General features: G+C 47.1%; 1 protein-coding gene and 1 long non-coding RNA gene across 5 annotated transcripts in view; one reads left to right on the top strand and one right to left on the bottom strand.

The window, feature by feature from the left end:
• HIPK3 (homeodomain interacting protein kinase 3) overlaps positions 1 to 3,929 on the bottom strand; it is a 323,948-nt gene extending 320,019 nt beyond the window's left edge. The window contains exon 1 of one of the 4 annotated variants that reach the window (XM_069223525.1): positions 3,634 to 3,929. In XM_069223525.1, the coding sequence (XP_069079626.1) occupies positions 3,634 to 3,709 (76 nt within the window). In that variant the 5' untranslated portion in view covers positions 3,710 to 3,929. Of the gene's footprint in view, positions 1 to 1,873; positions 1,928 to 2,167; positions 2,186 to 3,633 lie in introns of those variants that run through there. The other 3 variants (XM_069223524.1, XM_069223527.1, XM_069223526.1) reach the window with 3 other exon arrangements.
• A 667-nt stretch (positions 3,930 to 4,596) lies between these two features.
• Positions 4,597 to 10,162, top strand: LOC138283262 (uncharacterized). Its single transcript, XR_011201159.1, has 3 exons — positions 4,597 to 4,720; positions 6,004 to 6,130; positions 10,031 to 10,162. It is a non-coding gene; the product is annotated as an uncharacterized lncRNA (long non-coding RNA).
• Positions 10,163 to 25,517: the final 15,355 nt, after the last annotated feature.

Genomic DNA, 25,517 nt, shown 5'->3' with positions numbered 1-25,517 from the left:
CTGGACAGAAGATGGTACCCCTGCCTTACCTAAACACCTCCTTAGCTTACAAGAATGCCCATCATAGATCTTAAGTGTATGGATTAAATACCCCACGAGTAAACATTTCTACAGTTTCGACTAGAAGTGTCAGAACACTACAATATTGTAGAGATCTGGGTAAGGCCTTGCAGAGCATTCAGTACATTAGAAAGTCCAAAGACTGATCTTCAGCTGTTTGTGTTCGATCGCTAGGAATGGAAGTGAGCTTAAAATGCTATTTTGTGACATTATTGGTTCTGTGCGTCACATAGCGTGCATTAGTGTTTCTAGGAGTAATTTACGAAGACTGATACAATAAAATAAGAAAGCCAGACTTGCACTACGCAGACGATCACAAATCAGAAGCTGATTAGATCTGGTATCAGATAAGGAGGAAAACAGAGGGAGGACATATTTCTTACACGAAGACAAGACTGTACAAACCGAAAATAAACTAAGCATGAACTACGGAGAAACAAGCATAATAATCGTATGCCCTAGTCAATTCTTTCTAAAGTGATGCAGATGCACTGGAAGCAACAGGTTTAACATGAAAAGTATTTCCAATCGCAAAATAATGGACATACCCCCATTAAACCAACACGATGGTTTGCATAATCAGTTCACCCACTTGAACGCAGCTGAAGAATGCTGCCAGAAACAAATAATTGGACAACGCAAAAAACGGAGCATTTTCAACTGCCTCTGAAGAAATGGCTGACAAGTAGATCCGTAGCACTATAATTCTGAGGTTGAATATTTTGCAGCTAGATCGGTTAGGGAATAGAATCCTCTATGATACAGTTCAATTTTAAGGTAGCATAACTCGGCCGGTCATTAAAATGCAATTCCTGTGCATTTTACATGCTCAGCCTCCTAATTAGAAATAGGAAAAAAGCATGGCGGGAAAATGACGTTTTCTAGGCTAGAGTTGATCTGAAGAGGTGCTCATTTTTCACCAAAAACGCCCTAAGCAGGTTAGATTCAGCAGCTGCAGCGTCTACAGTTCCTAATTGCACCAGACACCTGGTAAGAAGACACCAGTACAGCAAGTTGTCTGTAACAAAATATAAACACTCTTATTAAAATCTATTTTCGATTTGCTTGGTAAACATAACAAGCTTACCCACGGCGGAAACAGTTATCGAGGTAAAGCTTTGAAAAGGAAGGGTGCACTCTGTAGCACTTACCTCTAACAAGTAGTTTAAAACATAGAAACAGGACAACACTGTTTATCGCTCTATTAATATGCATTTTAGCAACTGAACGAAATACATACGCGCAAAAAATCGTTTACGGATTTAGGTTTCACGTAAAAGAGTGAACCTGCACCTTAATTTACTCAAAAAAAAAAAAATCACCAAACGCTTAGCCAGGCGAGGTTGATGAAATTACACCAGCTTGATTCACCAAAAACACGTTTTCAGCAACTGAAGTCAAACGTGATTTCCCGAACCGCCAGTGTACTGGAGCCTCCGTTATTGTGAAATTGTAAATATTTGCTTAGGAGCCAGTCAATGACAGGCCGCCGCGGTTCGGCTGGATGAGAGAGCAACATTATCAGAGCGAGGACAAAGGCAATGACTGAACAACAGTTTGTTTAAAGTGACTGCAACATAATAAACGGCCTGTGGTCAGCTGGAAAATGTTCAGCCGTGTTTGACAAAGCGGAGCTGGAGGACTAAGCCAAGGCTGTGTAACTAACAACTATCGAAGCAGAAAAGCAAAAGGCCCATCAGAAGCTATCAGATCATTTTCATCAACACCCGCCTCGCCCCACTTCCAGCTGGGGCAATGTGCGCGAGGGCGTGTGCGGTGATGCAAGGGGGAGAAAAAAAAACCTCCTACCTACAGAAACGTAAACAACAGCCATCTTAACAGCAGACGAGACAGATCACCAAAGCATGCCGTCAACAGCAGTGCAACGGATCACCAAAGCATGCCGTCAAAAGCAGTACAATCGCCAGTCTAGTAGCTGCACATGTTGCTGTGCCAAGAGCAAGCACCCCTTCCCCCAGCACCCCTTGTGCACAAGAGACACCGCACGTCTCAACACCGACAATGTGGGCCTTCATCACCAATCACAGTAACGGGCCTGTCCACACCCCTAGCCCCTCCTATCATCTCCCCCTCCCCCGGTTAATACCTGATATGCGCTCTTGCTTCCTAGGACTAAGCTTTCCGAGAGCACCTCGCCCTCCCAGTAATTGCACAGGCCTTTACCATCCCCCACATCTTGTGCTCGGCTGTGTGTCTAGCCTTAACACCCCCCCTCCCCCCGCCCCGACAACAGGAATGTGGAGGCTCAGGAGACCTGAGAACTCATGCCAACATTATAGGCCTTCGCCCGCAGTGTAAACTGCCCTGGGTTACCAGCGGAGCACAAGCACTAACGACATAGGCCATCTGTTGATATTTGAGGGGCGCTCCCACAGTGCTCCTCTGCCACGGTGGCCCAGTCCTCCTTGGGTACAAGACAGACTGAAGCTCCCTATTCGCAGCAGGTGTTACCTCAGGACAGCAGACCACGAGGACACGTCAAGACTTAGGTTCCGGCAGTACCGTTCGGCATACTCTTGTACGTTCAGGATGAAAATACAGACAACGAAGCACAGTAAAAACTCGACTGAAACGCAAACACACGCAGGCTGCAATCTCCAAGGTTGCTAACCCGTCGAGTAAACACAACTCTACGCAAAGTACAAATTAGACCTTGTGAATAAAAAAAAAGACGTAAGGGGCTTCTGAGCTGTTTGGTCCAAAACGCAAACAATATATTTTGAGAAATGCACAAAGGCAATATGCATCGAGACAGAATATCGCAGCTAAAGACCAAATGTCAAGTCAGGGTTTATTTACAACGAAAATTGCAGGAAGCTCGTCTTACAAAACACCCACAAACCAAAAAATAGTGGGTTTTGCGCACCACATCTCTGTCTTCTAAACAATGTGCATTAAAAAGACTAGCTAATAAAAGCACTGCGTTGGCTGTTTAGGAGCGGGGCAGTCAGAGATGCCCTTACATTGACTGCCTCTTGGGGGTTAAAGATGACCACCGTCTGCTATCGAGAATGCTGGGACAATGTTCAACAAAATCCGGAGAGCTAACTGGTATAAAGACACTCAAACGTCTAATATGTCAGGATGCCTTTACAGTGCAGAACGACTTGTCATAAAGCTTGCACTACTACATAAAAGGGAACAACCACGTCTTCAGAATGACCGTTAAAAACGGATCCTCACGTTGTCTGCTGAATACGAGCGAAAATCTTTAATTTAAAGTAGGGGGGGTGGGAAATCAACCAGACCATTATACTACCATCCATTAAGTCAGCGGGGTTTTGTTTCTAACGCCCTACGCTGCCTGATGGGGAAGTGAACATGGTGTCCGGTAGGGAAAGACCCTACAACTATCTCATGGTGTGACTGATTAAAAGGAGAACGCGTAAACTCCAACCGCAACAGTTCTAGGTCCTCGTATGCATCTCGGAAAGTTGCTTCCGCAGCCTGTTTTTAATCCTCTCGTTCTAGAACAGGCTCCTTGGGTGCGTGCTATCTTGAGAGAAAGGGACAAGGAGGCCACCCCGTCAGCTGTTAAAATCCTGCCCTCACCTTCATACACGATGAGGATGTGGAGGGTCCAGGGCTGGGCCGGACATGCGAGCGCCTGGCAGGGCAGCCACGGCATCCTCAGCGCGCACCGGAGCCCGCGGCCACAGCCATCTCGAGCTGGCAGGGGAAGCGGCGACTCTTGCCAGGCTCCCAGTTGTACATATTCTCCCGAAGGGCGATCTAACGGCTTATCGTGTGGCGGGACCGGCCACCCATGGCTCGTGCGCGGGTTCGGGCTTTTGCAGCCCCACCGCCGCCTCCAGCCTCTGCCGTTGGTATTCTAATATGTCGCTGGTTCTCAGTCCAGGCAGGCCAAACGATCTCAGAGCCACACCAATCACAAGGAGGGGGAGTTTTCAGGTTCCGTGATAGGGAAACAACAAGCCAGACAGGAGGAGTTCAGTCACCGATGTAATTCAACCAGAGATGGCATCTGAAAATAGACGAGAGACTATTCTATGTTGTCGTCTTCTTTGAGAAACAGCGCAGTTCGTGCGTTTCAAATATGGTAAAACGTATTTTGCAATGTAAGCCTAACAGCACCAATATCAAGATCTCTCAAAGAATTAAGCATAGAATAAGTATCAATTACACGGTAAATGTAATCAAAATAAAGCCTGTAAGCACTTTAAAAAAAAAACACACACCTGTGTGCATCGAGTATTATAAAGTACAAAGCACCTTAACAAAATCTAAATCTATGTATTTGCGTCTCCAAACATATTATATATTTTATTCGGTATTCCTGAAGGAAAATCATTTTAAAAGGTACTTTCCAAGATGGTTGTCGAATTTTCAAACCAACACAATGTGGTTGCCCGAGTTGAAAGTCTTTCCTCTGGTTCTCTCAGGAAAAAAGGGCTCGGAAGAGAGCAACAAATTGTTTCCTAGCAAGACGTCATAGCCGTAGACACTGAAAAGAGACAACAATAACAGGCCTGTATTGCTTGGACGTCACTACTTACGTAATGGAAAGTCCGTCTGCACTAGGAACATTTTCCAAGTTTGTAACAGTGAGAAGGCAGTTGGACGCCATTGTCAATGATATATTAATCAAATTCCAATTAAACTAGTTTTGTCACTAAAGGCAAGTACCAACAGCAATATTTCTATAAAACAGTAATGCGTTTTGTGTACGGTACAGCATTTTGAAAAATATATACCTGACTTTCTTGCTGACGTGCTTCTCAAATGCAGTTTCTCTTGAGTTGCCCAACTATGAGCCCTTGCCGATTAGATTGGTAATTAACCCTTAATCAGATGGTCGCTTGCTACGTCACACACGGGATATTCCCCATCGTCCTGGTCTGGTTTTCCTCCCCCAAACGCTGCGGCTCTACTGTGCTATTTGCCGGCGCTATCAGCGTCGGTCAAGGAACCGAATAAAGCTTCGTGCTTGTCTGGGCTCGGCTCAGCTTATAGCAGTTGGGTTGACTTAACGAAACAAAGAAAACTCTCGGCCCACAGTGCTGCCAGCTGCCAGCAGAGTCCGTAGGCTCTGGCAGCCATGCCCGGTTACCTTCCTGGGCCACAGCAGTGATCCGTCCAGCCTTGACTTGATAATGTGAAGGATTATGTGCTGTTAAGTGACCTGCTATTGCTTCAAACGCCATTGTGATATGAATAGAGAGTGATGTCACTGGAGGCCTGTGTGCTGCCTTGAGGAACACTGCAAGAAGGGTCGTTCCCTTGGCAAGCAGGCACGGCTTTACACGTCCTGGGGCGCGCAGTTGCCTTGTTCATACAGCAATAATGCCATGTTTCTTTCGTTATCAAAATGCCCACAGTAGGGTAACGCTTTCGAGGTCAGAGAGACCTCATGGGTGGTGTTTGATACTTTTAAACCTATCTTAACTTTTTACAAGACGCGGACGAATATTTTAAAGTCAACGGAGGAAGTGGGGGCGGTGGAATATGGCATGTATGATCATTTGAATCAAATGGTGACACTATATAAACTTGTATCAAGAAGGGAGCGGGGACTGGGGAAGCTGCAGCTTTCTTCAGCGCGTACCTACGATCCAACATCCGAAACATAACTAGTCCAGACTTTTCTGCAGTAACTTAATGTGCTTGCACCTTTTCAGGGAAAAAAACCGGGCCGTTTGTTTACATTTTGATATTATGGAAAGACCAATAGGTGGTAGGTGAAAACGAATGTACGTAAACTTCCCGGTATTATTTTGTATCAAATCTGTTATTCCTCTGTTTGTTTTAATATCCACTTAGAAATAAGACCGTTCTGAAATACTTTACCGAGTGATTTGTACGTATGTTCGCTGATATAGAGCTATATCGCAAAAGGAAAAAACACCGCGTTTCACCGCTCTTCCCATCTTTTTTTTTACTCGCATTGGCCCCAAAATACAGGCCAATCCAGACTCGGTAACATATCGACAGGCTGTAACCCTGCAATTGAATCATCCTACCACCCATCTGCCATCACACTGCACCGTTGGGAGGTTCCACCGGCCTATCACAGTGAGGGAAAGTATTGGTGAGTGTGCCGTCTCTCATGGGGTACGTAACAAGTAGTAATGGGTTAGGGAGTTCACAGTTTACCTTAAACAAATAGCAGAGCACGCCAGGGGCTTGGTAAAATATTGCTAGGCAACAAATAAATTAAACATACCCGAAGCACTCCTTGAAAACAAATGCAAACAAACTAAACAGAGTGGGTTAAGCGTAAATAAATGAACAGGTAACCAGATCCAAGCAAAGGCTTCAAGGTCATGAGGTACCTTCCCCAAAACGGATTACTGTATAATGCTGTAGATTGCAGAGAGTGTTCAAAGTGATGCAGAGTTGATGTGCTGCTGAGCTTAGCCAAAAATACAAAACAACAAAATTATTCTTATGTCACCAACATCATGTATGACCCTTGCAAACAGATGTGAGCACAGCATTGGTGGCTGCATATTTAACTAATGTATTAATGTGGAAGGGGGATGGGAGCACACTGCCTCATATCATAGCACAGTTGTGCTATGTTGCGGTAAATGCTGTACAAAGTTTACTCTTACTTGAATATTAGCTGTAGTTTTTCACCAGAGTTCGTGCAGATAGTGCTGGACATCTCTAGACATGTTTCTGGATCGTATACTTCATCAGTAGAGATCGAAAAACAAATTTCATCAGGGGTTGCCAAGAATGCTGCCACAGTCCTCCCAGGTCATAGAACCTTTCATTGGTGCACTGGTGCATCTTTAAAAAGCTTGTCATCTTGTTGGCTTACGTGACTACACCAAGTATGACTATCAAACAGATGTGAGCACAGCATTGATGGCTGCAGCTTTAGCTCATGGATTCATATAGTAGTTTTATGTAACCAACCAAAATTCAGTGGGCGATTGATAGCTTTACATAAGAAAAATTATGTTTTGTTACCTGAGAACTATCACGGAATTTTCCCAGAGACTATTAGACCTTCGGTATTGATACGAAAAATAAATAACACATTAGAAGTGTAGCTGTAATTAACCCTTTTCCCCACATAATACATGTGTAAATTCCTCACCCCCACCCCCAAAGAAGGCTAAGACCTGGGCATATCACCACCAGGATCTCGCAATAGAGAAATTCCTAGGTAAAACTGGCCACTGTGCTCCTCTGGGAACTACGACAAGCATCTCCTTGCCTCACATCCTAATAACCAATAGCACAGATTCAATAGAAAGCTCCGGCATAGCGTTTCTGGGGATAAAAACTGTAAAAAATAATGACATTCCCAGAGCGCTCAGCCATTGGCTGCTCAGACGATTAAACCCAGGAACTCCATGCCCAGGCTTTTTGTAAGTAACAAAACAGCGTTTTATCAGGAATTCAAATCAAGAAGCCTTAAAGACATCTTAAATAGATAAATATTTTTAAATTATTAGGAGCACATAAAGAACTAGCCCTCTTGAAATTCTCAGACATCCAAACAATATAGTTTAGATCTCCACTGGATAAATGCACTAATGAGAACAATCATTGTGACATGGGATTCTGACCTCCCAGCTAGCCAAGTACTGGAAAATGTTAAACTCTCTGAAGAATGGATTATTAAAGTAAGCGTAGTTTTGTAAATTCTGTGAAGCATGAATGATTACAGTAAGCGTAGTTTCGTAAATTCTTTGAAGAATGAATGATTAAAGTAAGCGTAGATTCGCCCCCTAAATATGCAGGCACATGCTGAAAACACCTTATTGGCTCACATTCTTCAGCAAAGGGACCCCAACGTTTTCAAATACCTACGTCACAAACATCAAAGATAATAAAAGGAGCCGAACCACAGTCACCTAACAATCTTCCAGTCAAGGCCACCTTAATGGTCACTTGGTCTCAAACTCAAGAGCAAAACTGTATATTTTTGCATGTCCCTCAACCTGCTGCAAGGAGACTAGAGCTGGATCCTATTCTCCCTGTAAAACAAGGAACCAATCAATGTCCAAGAAATTACTCAAGGCACAAATAAGTAAAATGCTATTTCAGTAATCTCTTGGAATATAGCAGGGATAACAAAAAATCCTTGTTTACCCTGATTTTCAAGATTTTGTAACATGCAATAAAATACTATACTTTCAAGAAATCTGGTCTGACACAGATTTTCCTTTAAACGGGTTCACAGGATTCCACCCCCAACCCCTCCACTGAACAGAAGGGAAAATGTGGCCACTTAAAGGGAGACCTCCATTTATGTAGCTGTCAACAATGCACCGTCATAACAAATTGGAACCGAAATACTTCTTGCATGGTTGTCATCAAAATCAATAACTGGAAGTTCACATCAAATGTTCTGTTATTGAACATATATATAAATCTAAAATCTTCCTAAAAGAAAAACACAATAATGCTGGGCCAGCTGCTATTAAAACATGAACCATCTCCATGGCTAATAACAGGGGATTTCAATTTAAATTTGGGCAATCATGGTGGCAAAGATGGACACCTGAATAGAACAAATGGGTAATTCTGCAACAAGTCTTAGCCTTCACAGATCAAACAAAATCTGATCACCCATTCTTCAGTTTTCTAGAGGCATCAACGTTCATGCTCTCAACAGCTGCAAAGCCCCAGGCGTACTGTACTCACAAGGCAAGCAAGAGCTGCTCAGTGCTCGATTACAACTTTGTATCCCATAAGATCTAAAAAAAAAGAAGTGGGGGGACTAACCAAGTTAGGCAGTAAGCAAGTGACACATCATGGCACGTGACATCACATTGCCTGATGTCACAGCGCGTGACATCGCACATGGCATCACAGGAAGTGGCATCACCATCCATGACCCCACAAGAAGTGACATCAGATCTTAAGACCCCACACACAGGTTTAGCAGGTCTGTTATAAGTACATTTGAACGCATTACAATATTTAACACATGAGATTTTACTTCGGGGGTGTGCCAAAAAAATGATGCAACCCCGAAGCAAAATCTGGGTCTCAACTTAAACATTTATTTTTTGAAACCATGCCACAAAGAAATTGGCAACAAGGAGAAACGTGGCAATACATCTTTACTGCTTAATTGGTTGCAAAGTCTGCATTTTAAAATATTTTATGGGGTTAAAGCACCAGCTGCAGAGATCTTTGTGTGCCTAGTAAATCTCAGGGAATAAAAATAATGGTTATGTAACTTTGATGGATAGGCCTGTGTTTTGTTTAGTCCCAGGTTTGAATCAAAGTAGCATAAAGGGGTTAATATGGCTCCTGCAAAGCACATTATGTAACTGTGACGGGGATAATGTCAGTTTACATGAGGTTTTACCCTGGCCCTTCCCTTCTCCTTCCGCAATACGAGATGCGCCTGTCTTTTCCTGACAGACTACATGGGACGTCTGTCCCTTTAAGACATCTATAGTGAGGGGGGGCCTGGCCTTGAGTGTGACGCTGATCAGAGCCCAGATGAAGGGTATCCAGAAATCAGAAGGACGGCAAACCCAGAAGGAAGGAGTGCCGACAAGAGAGGGAGAGAGGAGCACCAAATGGAGACACCATGGGAGACCGGCAAAGGACCAGACCGGCTGCCATAGGACGACTCGGGTGGCTTCAGCACCCTGTCGGAAATTTCTAAGGAACCAGATTAGGCTTGGTGGAGTAATCCTGGAGTTCACCGTCCCCTAGTGTCGCCCTGCCACATTCCCGTAGGTGCGTGACTAACCCAGGTACATGGGCATCTGCCAGGACGAGTGGGAGGATGGAAAACTGGTAGTTGTGAGGAGTTGGACACCCCCTCTTATTATTTGGAAGATAGGAATGAGCCCCACATACTACGTTTTCAAGTAAAAGAAACAAGCATGACAACACAGTGACGGGATAGGGAAAACAGTGATTATCTCCCTCACACCCACCCCCATAAAAAATAAAACAAAATTAAAGAGTATACACTTACCTGTGTTTTTTTCCTCTTCTGTACAAGGGGGCGTGACAACCACCGTGGGCCAGTCTGGTCGAGACCAGAAAAGAGGAGGAACGGAGAAGACCATTACGAACCAAACCACAGAGGAGCAAAGCATGAGCCTTACATAGAGAAAATAAAGAGACCCATAAGTAACCAAACAAGGCGTAGCGTTCTTCATTTATCCTTTTACATAGCTGTTTGCTTCCCATGTGAGAGTAACACACAGATGACAGATTTTTATTTTATCTAAATAGGTAGGTGCGTTACTGCATATCCCTTTGTTACTTGCAGTTCATAAATTGTAATCCTTCTAATTTAGCACAGTAAGCTATCAAGGATATGTGGCTCACACACCTTGTAACCCTCACTGTCTAATGTAACACATCCTGTACATTGATTTACACATGATTTATTGTCAATGTATAATGTGTATGTGTGAATTAAAGTGCTGTGACACCCTGCAATGATACAATTTGCACTACATCGCTATAAAAGTAATAAAACAAAATAGTTGTTGTTAATATTATTTGTGTATATATTGGGACAGACCACCACATCTGACATTCTTACCGTGCATGCATTTCTCTTGTACCCAGGGACTGAACAAAGTGAAAAGCATATCTCTTCTAAGTACTTGTGAAGTGATAAGTTGTGTTTGGTTCCTCTCCATTGCATTTAGGTTTGAGGCTCCCCATAGCTCCCAGTCAGGATACTCCAACAAAATGAGGGCTGACAGCCCCTTAAGTTCAACCTTTGTTATGGGCCTGCCTTGAAAGACGTAAGCCCCTTCCCTGCCAGCACGTTGCTGCTCCCAACAAAAGCAGACACTGTGTAGGTAGTGCTGAATGTGTCCCAGTGTCAGAAAATTATACCGGGACAAGTTTAGCATATTTCCGTAGGGCCCAACCTCTTGGCAGGGTACAAATGAAGAGTGGGTAGACGCAGTCTATCTGCTTGTTGTCTCAACTCATGTGCTACCCGCCTTTGCTTAACAAGATCAGTGCCTTTGAAATAAATCCTAGATGCAAAAGTGAACATCATCTGCAAAAAGTAGTAATAAAAAATCAGTACACTTCCCACAGTCCCATACTGCACATCGGCTTTCTAGCTGACACACATTCAAGAGGGCGAGTATCTTGGAATTTTACGTAACTGGCACACTACAAGGACTGGCCACACATGTCTCAATTTGGGTAGAAGGAAATCCATTTCAAATCTGGGAAAGGGTCCAAGTAGAACTCAAGCAGTTTCTAGGACTTATAGAAGTTTCCCCTATACTCAAAGAAAGCCTCAACGCAAGAAATCGTACATAAAATCCTTGAGAAATTAGGAGAAAATTCCGAACAAGCAAAGCAGGGCCGTTAAAGCCCCAACAGGTGAAAAACAGAAGATCAAAACACTAAGGGGAAAAACTATTTAAAAAATCACTCTGGGCAACAAACCAAAACAAGGAGAATGAGATCTTGCTAGAACTTCACAAGCCGTGCTCCAGCAGAAACCAACAATACTTCTGGCATGTGATCAATCGATTCCAAAGGACTCTCACAGTAATTGTAGTCAATGTCGTGGAGCAACAATCATGGATATCTCACATTCAAACTCTGTATGCTGGGGACACGCTGGCTTTATCTTCATAGTTCCGGTCATCACCCCTGCCACCAATGTAGCAAATGCAAACAAATATAAATGATTGCATAGGCAAAGGCAGGGATGATAGAGCTCCCGGCCCAAATGGCCTTCCTGCGATTATTTTGAAACAATACGCAGCGTATTGAGCAGTAGTATTTGTTTAAACTGTTCAATCATTGTCTTGTAATAGAATCAGGTCCTGACACCCGGTGTGGTTCTGTGCTGCAGCCAATTTACAAGAAGGGGGTCTCACGAAAATCCAGAGAGCTATCGTTTAATAGCCTTGTATGACATGGTGGCAAAAAACATTGAAAGGCCCCTCCTGAGGGAATTGGAATTGTGGGCTAATTCCTTTCCACCAGATCAGTTTCGGACACGAATGGAGCACCCTGGATAAACCTGGTAAATCTTCAGTTACTGGTGCAAAGATCACCTAGGAAAAGCCAGATGCTCTATAACTGCTTCATCTGGAAAAAACTGCAAGCTATGATCGTCCAAACAAACCTCTTCCATGCAATTTAGCTACTGTATTAAAACACATGGGTTCATGTCAAGATGGGCGAAAAACACCTGCTTTTCGCCAAAATTCAAACAAAACGAGGTCTGATGCAATGATGTGTCCTAGCCCCTCTTTTTTTTAATTTATCTTTGTCCGATCTTACTACCTGATTGAACCTAGCAGATTCACCCCCTCCACCTCCCAAACTGGCCCACCAAGCAGTTTCATCCTCACAAAATTCCGATGATGTGGTTTGGCATACCATGCAGTGTCATCCTCGCTATACATCGACAATGTGGTCTTATTAAATCAAATAGGAGTCGGCCTCCAGAGACTACTTGACGCCTTGGACGAATTCAACAAAAAAATGCAACATCAGTCAGCTTGGAAAAAGTGAACATTCTCACTTTTGGGAAACAACTCGTTAAAAGGTGCTCATGGCATCTAGGTGGTCGCAGGTAAAGAGAACAAGCACTTACAAATATCTTGGCATCTGACTCCAAGATCGTGCCTCCTACCGTCTGCATTTGAATGCCCCGAAGCCCAAGCTTGCCTCACTTATTTTCGCTTTTTGGGAACTTCTGTCCAACATACCAAACAGCAAAATTAATACCAACCCTGGCCTGTGGTGCCAAATCTTTTCCAAACAAACTGACATTGTTTTTAAACATTGCACAAGGCAAAGTTTTCTGTATTCTTTTCGGATAGAGAGGGGATGGCTCACAAGCCCAAATAAGGCTTGAGCTTAGGTTAATAGAACAGCATCTGGCCTAAACGTTAGGGATTCACACAGGCTCACACATGGAAGCCTGTGCGAGCACACTAACAGACGCAACGTCAACGGTTAAAGCTGCATCGCAATGGTATCTGTCTATAACAAATTAGCAGTTGTAACACCTTCATAAACCAGTCAGACGCATCTTGTTTGCTATTCATAAAGAGTCATTTCGATGCAGAAGTTATTCTTGGATGACCATCAACACTTACAGGAATTTGGCTCCTCAGGCATATTTGGCTATTAAAAAACAGGCTACTGCACCTCTTTTGGCAACGCATTGGCACTGGACCATCTTCCAAAGTGGCTTCTGAAACCTTTGTCAAGGCTGTGCTGCTTTTGTAACAATCCGAAGGAATCAATCAATCAGGTATTTGTAAAGCACAGCACTGTTACCCTTCCAAGTCTCTAGGCGCTGGGGGAGCTGTGTCTCCTTCAAAGATTCATGTCTTAAGCTGCTTCCTGAACACCGCTAAGGAGGGGGCTGTCATGAGGTGTAGGGGTAGGCTGTTCCAGGATTTGGCAGTGGCTTAAGAGAAGGAGCGCCTGCCACTATGGAAACAATTGATGCGGGGACGTGTGCGAGGTGGAGGGAGGCAGAGCAAAGCTGTCTTGCGGGGGTGTGGATTTTCAGTCTGTGGTTGATATACGCTGGTCCTTGATTGTGTAGCGCTTTGAAGGTCAGAGTGAGGATTCTAAATTACCATCTCTTCTGTACCAGAAGCAAATTAAGGGCTCTGAGGTGGGGAAAGGCCGACGGGGTGCTAGCATGTCTGGAATGATCCAGGATCAGTCTAGCCGCCACGCTCTGTATGGTCAGCAATCTTTTGAGTAGCTGGGAGGGGATATAGACGTATAGGGTGTTTTCAAGGCGGCTGGTGATGAGTGCATGTGTGTGTTTTTCATGTGTTGATGGGGATTCATTTGAAGGTTTTATGGAGCATCCATAGTATGCAGAAGAAAGAGGAGGCTACCGAGTTGATTTTATTGTCTATGTTGATGCCTAGGTTTGAGAGCCTGGTCCGAAGGGGTGGGTGAGGTCAGAGTTGCACTGGCCACTAGCTGTTGTCCCATGCGCTGGAGTTATTTCCGAAGATCAAGACTCCGTCTTGTAGGTGTTGAGTTTAAGGCAGCTGTCCTTCATCCAAGCGGCTACGTCATTCATGGCGTTGTGGATGTTGGTTTTGGCAACGTGAGGGTCCTTGGTGAGGGAGAGGATCAGTTGGGTGTTGTCGGCGTAGGAAAGTGTAGTACACATTTAATGCACTAGCACTTTTTTGAACAATGAACGTTGCTTCTGGCTTCACAACCTTTTAAATAAATTTTGGGGGGAGGCGTGGCTAAGATGGCCGCCGAGTAGGAGTGTTTACTCGGAGCTCCGCCGTCGGACCCCGAAGCAGACCCGATCGGATGCTCAAGAATGCCAACCGGGGGTGAGACGGCGCCCCTTGTGTCCCCTGGAGGCCCCTGAGTTTGGTTGGAGGTGGCGAGCCATACTCTCGGCTGTTGTGACCCCGCTGGGGGTGTTTGTGGGCTGCCGTTGGTGTGGGCCACAGCAGGCCGCTGGTTGCACGGCAAGAAGATGATGGCTGCGGTGTGACCGACACCAGCTCGCTGTGCGGGTGTAGTGAGTGCTGTGACCCGGAGTGTGGGCCCGCTTAGCTGGGGACCTGGATACCACTGGGCGGATGTCGAGGCGGTGCAGGGCAGAGATCAGGCCGACTGAAGCGTACGCCGTGGTACGGGCAGCACCTGGAGGGAAGCGTAGAGGAAGAACCCCGACTGAGTGAGCGTACATAGGAGGAGGACAAGGGGGTCCGCTCCATGCATGTGCGTGTAGCTCCCTGGCCTACCCTGCCCCCCGGACACTTGCATGACTCTTGGACTTGGTTCCTTTCCTTTACAGGTCCTCAGGTCCAGGAATCCGTCTTCAGTGCTTTGCAGTCAGTTGTTGTCCTTGCAGAATCCCCTATCTCGACTTTACTGTCTTTCTGGGGTATTAAGGTAACTTTACTCCTACTTTTCAGGGTCTTGGGGTGGGGTATCTTGGACACCCTTAGTGTTTTCTTACACTCCCAGCGACCCTCTACACACTACACTAGGCCTGGGGTCCATTCGTGGTTCGCATTCCACTTTTGGAGTATATGGTTTGTGTTGCCCCTAGGCCTATTTCTCCCTATTGCATTCTGTTGTGTTCTACAGTGTTTGCACTACTTTTCTAACTGTTACTTACCTGATTTTGGTTTGTCTGTGTATATTTTGTGTGTATTACTTACCTCCTGAGGGAGTATATCCTCTGAGATACTTTTGGCATATTGTCACTAAAATAAAGTACCTTTATTTTTAGTAACTCCGAGTATTGTGTTTTCTTATGATATAGGCCCTCATTACAACCCTGGTGGTCGGCGGAGAAGCGGCGGTCTTACCGCCAACAGGCTGGCTGTAAAAATTTTGCAATTATGACCATGGTGGTTACCGCCATGGTCATCCGCCACTTCTCAGATCCGACCGCTGGGCTGGAGACCTGGGTCTCCAGCCCGGCGGTCGTCACAATACCGCCGGCGGTATCATGACCCAGCTGACCGCCATGGATTTCATGGGGTTTGGAACCGCCATGAAATCCATGGCGGTGAGCACTATCAGTGCCAGGGAATTCCTTCCCTGGCACTGATAGGGGTCTCCCCCACCCCCACCCGAGTCCTTCCCCTACACCCCCACCACCCGTGCCACCCCCAAAGGTGGCAGGACCCCCCTCCCCACCCCTACCCCCAACATTACATTACACATTCACACCCGACATGCACGCAGGCACCACCTACAGACATACCTGCACACACACCCACATACATGCCAACAGCAACACACACATTCAGACATACACGCACACATCCATACAGACATACATACAGACGGACACGCACTCATTTCCAAACACACAACACCCCCGCATGCATACACGCACTCACACACCCCCTCTACATACACGCACGCACACCCCCATGCACCCACACATCACACAACGCCCCCCGCCCCCCTCCCCTAACGGACGATCAACTTACCTGGTCCGTTGATCCTCCGGGAGGGGACAGGATCCATGGGGGCAGCTCCGCCGCCAGCACCCCGTCAACAGAACACCGCCACGCCGAATCACAGGACGTGATTCGGTGGGCGGTGTTCTGTTGACGGGGCGGTGGAGGTGGAGGTACCTCCACTTCCCCGCCGTCCGCCAGTATGGCTGCTGGCGTCTCTCTGTCCGGAAAAGGACAGAGGGCTGCCAGCGGTCATAATGCGCTGAGCGGAAAACCGCCTGCACTGGCGGTCTTCAGCACAGCGGTCCCTCGGCTGTCTTGTAAAAAGACCGCAGAGGTTGTAATGACCACCTTAGTGCTAAGTGATATAAGTGGTATAGTAGGAGCTTTGCATGTCTCCTAGTTCAGCCTAAGCTGCTCTGCTATAGCTACCTCTATCAGCCTAAGCTGCTAGCACACCTCTAATCTACTAATAAGGGATAACTGGACCTGGCACAATGTGTAAGTACCACAAGGTACCCACTATAAGCCAGGCCAGCCTCCTACATTGGAGGTGCAGCGGTGGGATAAGTACTTGTAACTGCTTTACCACTTTTTCATTGGTGCTTTTCATGAGAAAAACATATACCAAATGCTTCAAGATATACACATTGAACTAAACAGTTTAACTTTCCTTTTCTAAAACTTTCTTAAAAGTTTCAAAAAAGTTTCAGAAAACTTTCTAAAGTTTTCAAAAAGTTTGAAAAAGTTTTTTCTCTGTGCTTTCCAAAGTTCCCAAAACTTTTTCTCTCTCTGTCCTAAACCTTTTCTATAATGTCTGCAGTAGAACTTACTCCCACAGTTGTTCAGGCAACATATGAGAGTTTAAACGTTAAAAGTTTGAGGGGTCTCTGCATAGAAAGAGGTTTAAGCATTGGCAAGAATCCTACCAAAGTATTTCTCTTTAGCCCTCTCCTAGAAAATGACCAGAACCAGTCTGGCCCATCCCGGGAACAGGAGGCAGAAGAGGGGGGGGGGGGGGGGCACCCAGCCCTACTCAGAGGAGTCCCCTGAGGATGCTGGGGAGGGTTCTTCCAAAGACCTGCCAGCTAGCAGGCCACCTAGTGACACTGGTAGTGGGAGGGGGTCACACATTAGTAGGGCACCTTTCACTCCTAAAGGCCAGGTTACTAGGGTCCAGCCAGTTAGGGACAGGTCTCTCTCTGCCAATTCTCATATTTCCTCTGTGTCTCACAATTCCCAAGCCTCCCACCCTGAGGATAACTTAATGAAAGGGAACTCAGAAAGCTAGCTGAGGTTGGAAGAGGCCAGGCTGAAGCTTAAACAGCAGTCGGTCGCCTTAGACAGGGAATCTCTGGATGTAGAGAGGGAAAGGCAAAGGTTGGGGTTAATTCCCCATGGTGGCAGCAGCAGTGTTTCAGATAGTAATCCTGTTAGAGAGCAAGATTCCAGAAACCTGCATAAGATAGTCCCCCCTTATAAGGAGGGGGATGATACTAATAAGTGGTTTGCTGCACTTGAGAGGGCCTGTATGGTACAGTTTGTCCCTCAAAGGCAGTGGGCTGCTATCTTGTGGCTATCTTTCACTGGAAAGGGTAGTGATAGGCTCCTTACTGTCAGAGAAAGTGATGTAAATAATGACAAAGTTTTGAAGGATGCACTCTTGGATGGATTTGGCTTAACCACTGAACAATACAGGATTAAGTTCAGAGACACAAGAAAAGAGTCCTCTCAAGACTGGACAGATTTTGTTGACTATTCAGTGAAGGCCTTGGAGGGTTGGTTACATGGCAGTAAAGTATCTGACTATGAAAGCATGTATAATCTGATCCTGAGAGAGCATATCCTTAACAATTGTGTGTCCGATTTGTTGCACCAGTACTTGGTAGACTCAGATCTGACCTCTCCCCAAGAATTGGGAAAGAAGGCAGACAAATGGGTCAGAACAAGAGTGAACAGAAAAGTTCATACAGGAGGTGACAAGGATGGCAAGAAGAAAGATCGTGAGAAATCTCAGGATAAGCATGGGGATAAGGGTAAAACTAAAGATCCTTCTTCAAATCCTAAACACTCTTCAGGGGGTGGGGATAAATCAACTTCTTCATCTTCTTCACAACACACACACATTAAAAAGCCTTGGTGCTTGGTGTGTAAAAATAAAGGCCATAGGCCAGGGGATAAGTCCTGCCCAGGTAAACCCCCTGAGCCTACCACCACTAATACATCAAACTCTAGTGGCCCTAGCAGTAGTGGTAATAGTGGTGGGACTGCTGGCAACAGTCAAAATAAGGGTGTCGTTGGGTTCCCTTATGGGTCCATCATAGAAACTGGGGTAGTCAGTCCCAAGACAGTTTCTGTCACACCTGGTGGCATTGGCCTTGCCACACTGGCTGCTTGTCCCCTTACAATGGATAAGTACAAGCAGAGAGTTTCAATAAATGGTGTTGAGGCTCAGGCCTACAGGGACACAGGTGCCAGTATCACTTTGGTGACTGAAAACCTAGTGTCTCCCGAACAACACATCATTGGACAACAGTACAAGATTATTGATGTCCATAACTCCACTATGTTTCTTCCCTTAGCTATAATTCAGTTTAGTTGGGGTGGATTTACTGGCCCTAAGCAGGTGGTAGTATCACCTAGCTTACCTGTAGACTGTCTCTAGGTAATGACCTAGAGGCCTCAGGTTGGGCTGAGGTAGAGTTTAATACCCATGCAGCCATGCTGGGTATCCCTGAGGAATTGCTTCCTCTCATTTCAGCTGAAATTAAAAAGCAAAGGAGAGAAAAAGGCCTGAGAACTCAGGATCCTTCTCCAACAACAGGTAAAAAGGGCATCAAAGTATTCCCTACCCACCCTGCCATTCAGGATACCATTCCTGTGGTGGGAGAAACCTCTCCTGGGGTGGCACCTGTTCCAAGGGAAGCATCAGCTGGCAAAGCTGTACTCCCTGAGGTAGAAGTACCTCTCTGTGGGATAACTAACATTAATGAGAAAAAGAGCACCATTTTAGTTAACATGGAGCATCCCTCCAACCCTCCCAGAGAAACTTTAGTGCAGAAACTCTGCACTGCCTCACAACACTTAGGACAGCATCCCTGCCCTAGTGTGGAGCTCATAGGACAGCATCCCTGCCCTGCTCCAACCCAAGAGAAACAGCATCCCTGTTCTCTCTTACAGCCATATGGACAAAGTTTTTGCCCAGCTGTGGCTTTTCTGAGACAGCATCCCTGTCTGGCATTTCCATCACTACAAATAGGTTCAGTGGACAATTCCCACTGCTCTAAACTAAAACTTACTGATAGAAACTCTGAAAATACATCTTCACATTGTTGCTTAGCTAAAAAACTTCAAACAGGGTGGTTTACATCCCCACAGGAAAGTAACCATATAGTGGATGATAAAGGGAATAACCAATCTATTGCAGAGCTACTCTCTACTTATCACTACTTTGACAATAAAGACTCAACTGGCCAAGGTTAGCCTTATTGTCCTTCGTTTGGGGGGGGGGGGTTGTGTAGGAAGGTAGCCTCTTTCTAGCCTTGTTACCCCCACTTTCAGCCTGTTTGTGAGTATATGTCAGGGTGTTTTTACTGTCTCACTGGCATCCTGCTAGCCAGGGCCCAGTGCTCATAGTGAAAACCCTATGTTGTCAGTGTGTTTGATATGTGTCACTGGGATCCTGCTAGTCAGGACCCCAGTGCTCATACGTTTGTGGCCTATATGTGTTCCCTGTGTGGTGCCTAACTGTATCACTGAGGCTCTGCTAACCAGAACGTCAGTGTTTATGCTCTCTCTGCTTTCTAAAATTGTCACTGCAGGTTAGTGACTAATTTTACCAATTCTCATTGGCACACTGGTACACCCATATAATTCCCTTGTATATGGTACCTAGGTACCCAGGGTATTGGGGTTCCATTAGATCCTTATGGGCTACAGCATTTCTTTTGCCACCCATAGGGAGCTCAGACAATTCTTACACACAGCCATTTTCACTGCACATAAGTAACTTATAAGTCACCTATATGTCTAACCCTCACTTGGTGAAGGTTAGGTGCCAAGTTACTTAGTGCGTGGTCACCCTGGCATTAGCCAAGGTGCCCCCACATCGTTCAGGGCAAATTCCCCGATTTTTGTGAGTGCGGGGACACCATTACACACGTGGACTACACATAGGTCGATACCTATGTGTAGCGTCACAATGGTAACTCCGAACATGGCCATGTAACATGTCTAAGATCATGGAATTGTCACCCCAATACCATTCTGGTATTGGGGGGATAATTCCATAATCCCCCGGGTCTCTAGCACAGAACCCGGGTACTGCCAAACTGCCTTTCCAGGGTTTCCACTGCAGCTGCTGCTGCTGCCAACCCCTCAGGCAGGTTTCTGCCCCCTGGGGTCTGGGCAGCCCAGGCCCAGGAAGGCAGAACAAAGGATTTCCTCTGAGAGAGGGTGTTACACCCTCTCCCTTTGGAAATAGGTGTGAAGGGCTGGGGAGGAGTAGCCTCCCCCAGCCTCTGGAAATGCTTTGATGGGCACAGATGGTGCCCATCTCTGCATAAGCCAGTCCACACCGGTTCAGGGATCCCCCAGCCCTGCTCTGGCGCGAAACTGGACAAAGGAAAGGGGAGTGACCACTCCCCTGACCAGCACCTCCCAGGGGAGGTGCCCAGAGCTCCTCCAGTGTGTCCCAGACCACTTCCATCTTGGATTCAGAGGTGTTGGGGCACAATGGACAGCTCTGAGTGGCCAGTGCCAGCAGGTGACGTCAGAGATCCCTCCTGATAGGTGCTTACCTCTTTCAGTAGCCAAGCCTCCTTTCTTAGTAGCCAAACCTCCTTTTCTGGCTATTTAGGGTCTCTCCTCTGGGCCATTCCTCAGATAACGAATGCAAGAGCTCACCAGTGTTCCTCTGCACTTCCCTCTTCGACTTCTGCCAAGGATCGACCACTGACTGCACCAGGACACCTGCAAAACTGCAACAAAGTAGCAAGACGACTACCAGCAACATTGTAGTGCCTCATCCTGCCGGCTTTCTCGACTGTTTCCTGGTGGTGCATGCTCTGAGGGCTGTCTGCCTTCACCCTGCACTGGAAGCCAAGAAGAAATCTCCCGTGGGTCGACTGAATTTTCCCCCTGCTAATGCAGGCACCAAAAGACTGCATCACCGGTCCTCTGGGTCCCCTCTCATCCTGACGAGCGTGGTCCCTGGAACACAGGAGCTGAGTCCAAGTGTCTCCCACAGTCCAGTGGCCCTTCTGTCCAAATTTGGTGGAGGTAAGCCCTTGCCTCCCCACGCCAGACAGCAAACCTGTGTACTGCGTGATTTGCAGCTGCTCCGGCTCCTGTGCACTTCTCCAAGGATTCCTTTGTGCACAGCCTAGCCTGGGTCCCCAGCACTCCTTCCTGCAGTGCTCAACCCGCTGAATTGGACTCCGACGTCGTGGGACCGACCCTCTTTTGTTGTTCTGAATCAACTGTCATCCTCAGATCTTCTAAGTGCCTGTTCAGGTGCTTCTGTGGGTGCTGCGTGCTTCTGCGTGGGCTCTTTGTGTTGCTGAGTGCCCCCTCTGTCTCCTCCTCCAAGGGACAATCTCCTGGTCCTTCCTGGGCCCTAGTAGCATCCAAAATCCTCACCTGTGACTCTTGCAGCTAGCAAGGCTTGTTTGCGGTCTTTCTGTGTGGAAACTACTCTGCATCCTCCAGCACGTCGTGGGACATCTTCTGACCAAAGGAGAAGTTCCTGGCACCTTCTGTTGTTGCAGAATCTTTGGCTTCTTCCACCCGGAGGCAGCCCTTTTGCACCTTCATCCGGGGTTTAGTGGGCTCCTGCCCCCCCTGAACACTTGAGTAACTCTTGGACTTGGTCCCCTTCCTTTACAGGTCCTCAGGTCCTGGAATCCGTCTTCAGTGCTTTGCAGTCAGTTGTTGTCCTTGCAGAATCCCCTATCTTGACTTTACTGTCTTTCTGGGGTAGTAGGGTAAATTTACTCCTACATTTCAGGGTCTTGGGGTGGGGTATCTTGGACACCCTTAGTGTTTTCATACACTCCCAGTGACCGTCTACACACTATACTAGGCCTGGGGTCCATTCCAGGTTCGGATTCCACTTTTGGAGTATATGGTTTGTGTTGCCCCTAGGCCTATTTCTCCCTATTGCATTCTATCGTGTTCTACAGTGTTTGCACTACTTTTCTAACTGTTACTTACCTGATTTTGGTTTGTCTGTGTATATTTTGTGTATATAACTCACCTCCTGAGGGAGTATATCCTCTGAGATACTTTTGGCATATTGGCCCTCATTACAACCGTGGCGGTAAATCCCGCTTTCCACGGTGCAGAAGACCACCAACATACCGCTGCGGCCGCGGAATTCCGTTACAGGTATTACGACCCACAGCTCGGACTCCACCATAATACAGACACCCACACAAGTCCGCCACACCAAAGGTCAGTGATAAACTGGCAATAGCAAAACCTCCACCGTCACGCCAACAGGAATAAGCCCACAGTATCACGACCCACGAATCAACGCAGCGGTCTTTTAACCACGGTAATCCATTGGCGGTACACACCGCCGTGCTCAAAATACACACACACTTACAAAACACAACCACATTGGACAAATCGAAATACACACGCCTGATACACATACACACACCACACCAACACACCCAATGCAATATAAAGCACACACCCACATCACCCACAAACCCTTACTACCAGAAATGTGAAAGCAGGCCACAGTGAGACACTACCTAAAACAACACCAGCATCCACAGACACACAACACCATCACTTACACAACATCCAAGCACCTCAAACACACACCAACACATCCCCTCAAACATCACAACAGACACCACCTCACACATCACCCACACCACATCATGGCACCTCAACGACACCCCAGGTTCTCTGAGGAGGAGCTCAGGGTCATGGTGGAGGAAATCGTCAGGGTAGAGCCACAGCTATTCGGATCACAGGTGCAGCAGACTTCCATTGCAAGGAAAATGGAGCTATGGCGCAGAATTGTCGACAGGGTCAACGCAGTGGGACAGCATCCAAGAACTAGGGATGACATCAGGAAGAGGTGGAACGACCTATGGGGGAAGGTGCGTTCCGTGGTCTCCAGACACCAGATTGCTGTACAGAGGACTGGTGGTGGACCCCCACCTCCTCCCCCACAACTAACAACATGGGAGGAGCAAGTCTTGGCAATACTGCATCCTGAGGGCCTCACAGGAGTAGCAGGAATACTGGACTCTGGTAAGGCAAGTCTTTACTACTTTATCCCCCACCCTACCTGCATGCCATCACATACCCCACCCTTACCCTCACACCCATCACCCCAACAACCCACAGATACCCCACCAACCCAACCCACACATCCCCAAAACAAGCCCTGCATATAACACCAATGCAAGGACACCCATCACCAAAGCATGTCCACTACAGATACCCAAAGCAACTATCACACAAGGACCAAGCCAAGAATGCAAGCACTGGAGTACAGGGTCACTCACCCATTACACACGATGGCACACACAGATGCAATAATCATGCCTTTACACCCATACAAGACCCCTACCCAACGTCACCGGACAGGAGCTGCCAGATATATCCAGTCCCCCCACAGAAGAGACCCACAGTGATGACAGCAGCTATGCACAACTGGATCAAGATGACCAGCCCGGCCCATCAGGGACCTCAGGACAGTCGATTCCCCTGACACAGTCACAAGCCACCACATAGCCTCCCCTCTCAGGAAACACCACCACAGCACTCTCCCAGCAGGCCCATCCCGCTGTCCCCAAGACACGTCAATCAGCAGTGTGTCCACCACTACAGGGAACCCAGGCAAACCCACCAACCCAAGAAAATCTGGGACCTGGGGGCAGTGGGCACACAGTTCAGCGGACAGAGGCACAGGACAACAGGGAAGCTGGGAAGACTGCTGTGCGACAGGGGGAGGACAGGCCCAGGCCCAGGGAACCCACTCTCCACGAGACACACTCCAACATCATGGGAGCTTACCATCATTCCCAGGAGACGATGGCAACGGTACTGGCCAAGTTTCAGGAGACCCAGCACCTGCAGGAGGAACACTACCTTGGGATCAAGGAGGACTTGAAGTCCATTGACAACACCCTGGTCACCATTGCAGGGGTGCTGCAAGACCTTGTCAACACCAGGAGGGATACAGTGACACAACAATGGGCCCCTGACACTAGCCTGGGCGATGAACAGCCCTCTACCTCCGCCGGTGCTGGTGGACAGGAGGCGCCGCCACAGGAATACGACACCAGCACCCCACCCCCTGCAGATGGAGAACCACCCCGCAAACGGTCCCAATGTCACCCATCTGCAGGAGGTGGGGTGCTGGTGTCGTGTTCTTGTGGCGGTGCCTCCTGTCCACTAGTGCCAGCGGAGGTGAAGGGCTGTTCATCATCCAGGCTAGTGTCAGGGGCCCCTTGTTGTGCCACTGTGTCCCTCCTGGTCTTTCAACTGCCACTGCTCCACTTCCTATGCCCCTTTGGACAATGCACCTGTGAAACAAATAGACTGGACTCTGCCATGGACATTCCTCCACCATCCCCCCAGCCCATTTTACAACCCCCTCCACTTATTTGCACAGAAATAAACTCACTTCAATCACAAAACAATCTGGAGTCAGTCTGTGCTTTCACAAACGTGTAATTGCAATAACCATGGAATATAGCAATGTCAATTTACTTGTGCACATACCGTTGTAACACAGCTGTAGGCCTGGAGGAAATATAGCAGAGGGCACAAAGTGGGACCCACATCTGTGAAATGGAAAGTCAAAGTGACAAGTCAGGGTCCATACACTGAGTGAAAATGACAGACTTATGCTAGCTCCAAAAATTGTATGAGATGTGGGAGGCAGTGACATCTTTCCTGTGTCTCACTGGAAGTATTGCATGATTATGTTGTTTCGGTTGTCGATATCCTCTTCTTCTGCCTCCTCTTCTTCACTGTCCACAGCTGCCACAAGACCACCAGCTGGCCCATCATCCTGCAGAAAAGGCACCTGCCGTCGCAAAGCCAGGTTGTGCAGCATACAGCAGGCCACGATTATCTGGCACACCTTCTTTGGTGAGTAGTAGAGGGAACCACCTGTCATATGGAGGCACCGGAATCTGTCCTTCAGGAGGCCGAAGGTTCGTTCGATCACCCTCCTAGTTCGCCCATGTTCCTCATTGTAGCGTTCCTCTGCCTTTGTCCTGGGATTCCTCACTGGGGTCAGTAGCCATGACAGGTTGGGGTAAACAGAGTCACCTGCAAATCTCGAGGGACAAGTGTTAGACACACACTAACCCGGAGGGACAACCCCGTACCCAGACACCTATTCACACTGTATTGGGTCCTTGGCCTCACCTATTAGCCACACACGGTGCCTCTGTAGTTGCCCCATCACATAAGGGATATTGCTATTCCTCAAAATGTAAGCGTCATGCACTGAGCCTGGAAACTTGGCATTCACGTGGGAGATGTACTGGTCTGCCAAACACACCATCTGCACCTTCATCGAATGGTAGCTCTTCC

Source organism: Pleurodeles waltl, chromosome 3_1 (genome assembly GCF_031143425.1).
Source record: "Pleurodeles waltl isolate 20211129_DDA chromosome 3_1, aPleWal1.hap1.20221129, whole genome shotgun sequence".
In the NCBI taxonomy this organism is placed as follows: domain Eukaryota; kingdom Metazoa; phylum Chordata; class Amphibia; order Caudata; family Salamandridae; genus Pleurodeles; species Pleurodeles waltl.
Note: the sequence above shows the minus strand (reverse complement) of the source record. Positions and strands in the feature narration are given on the sequence as shown.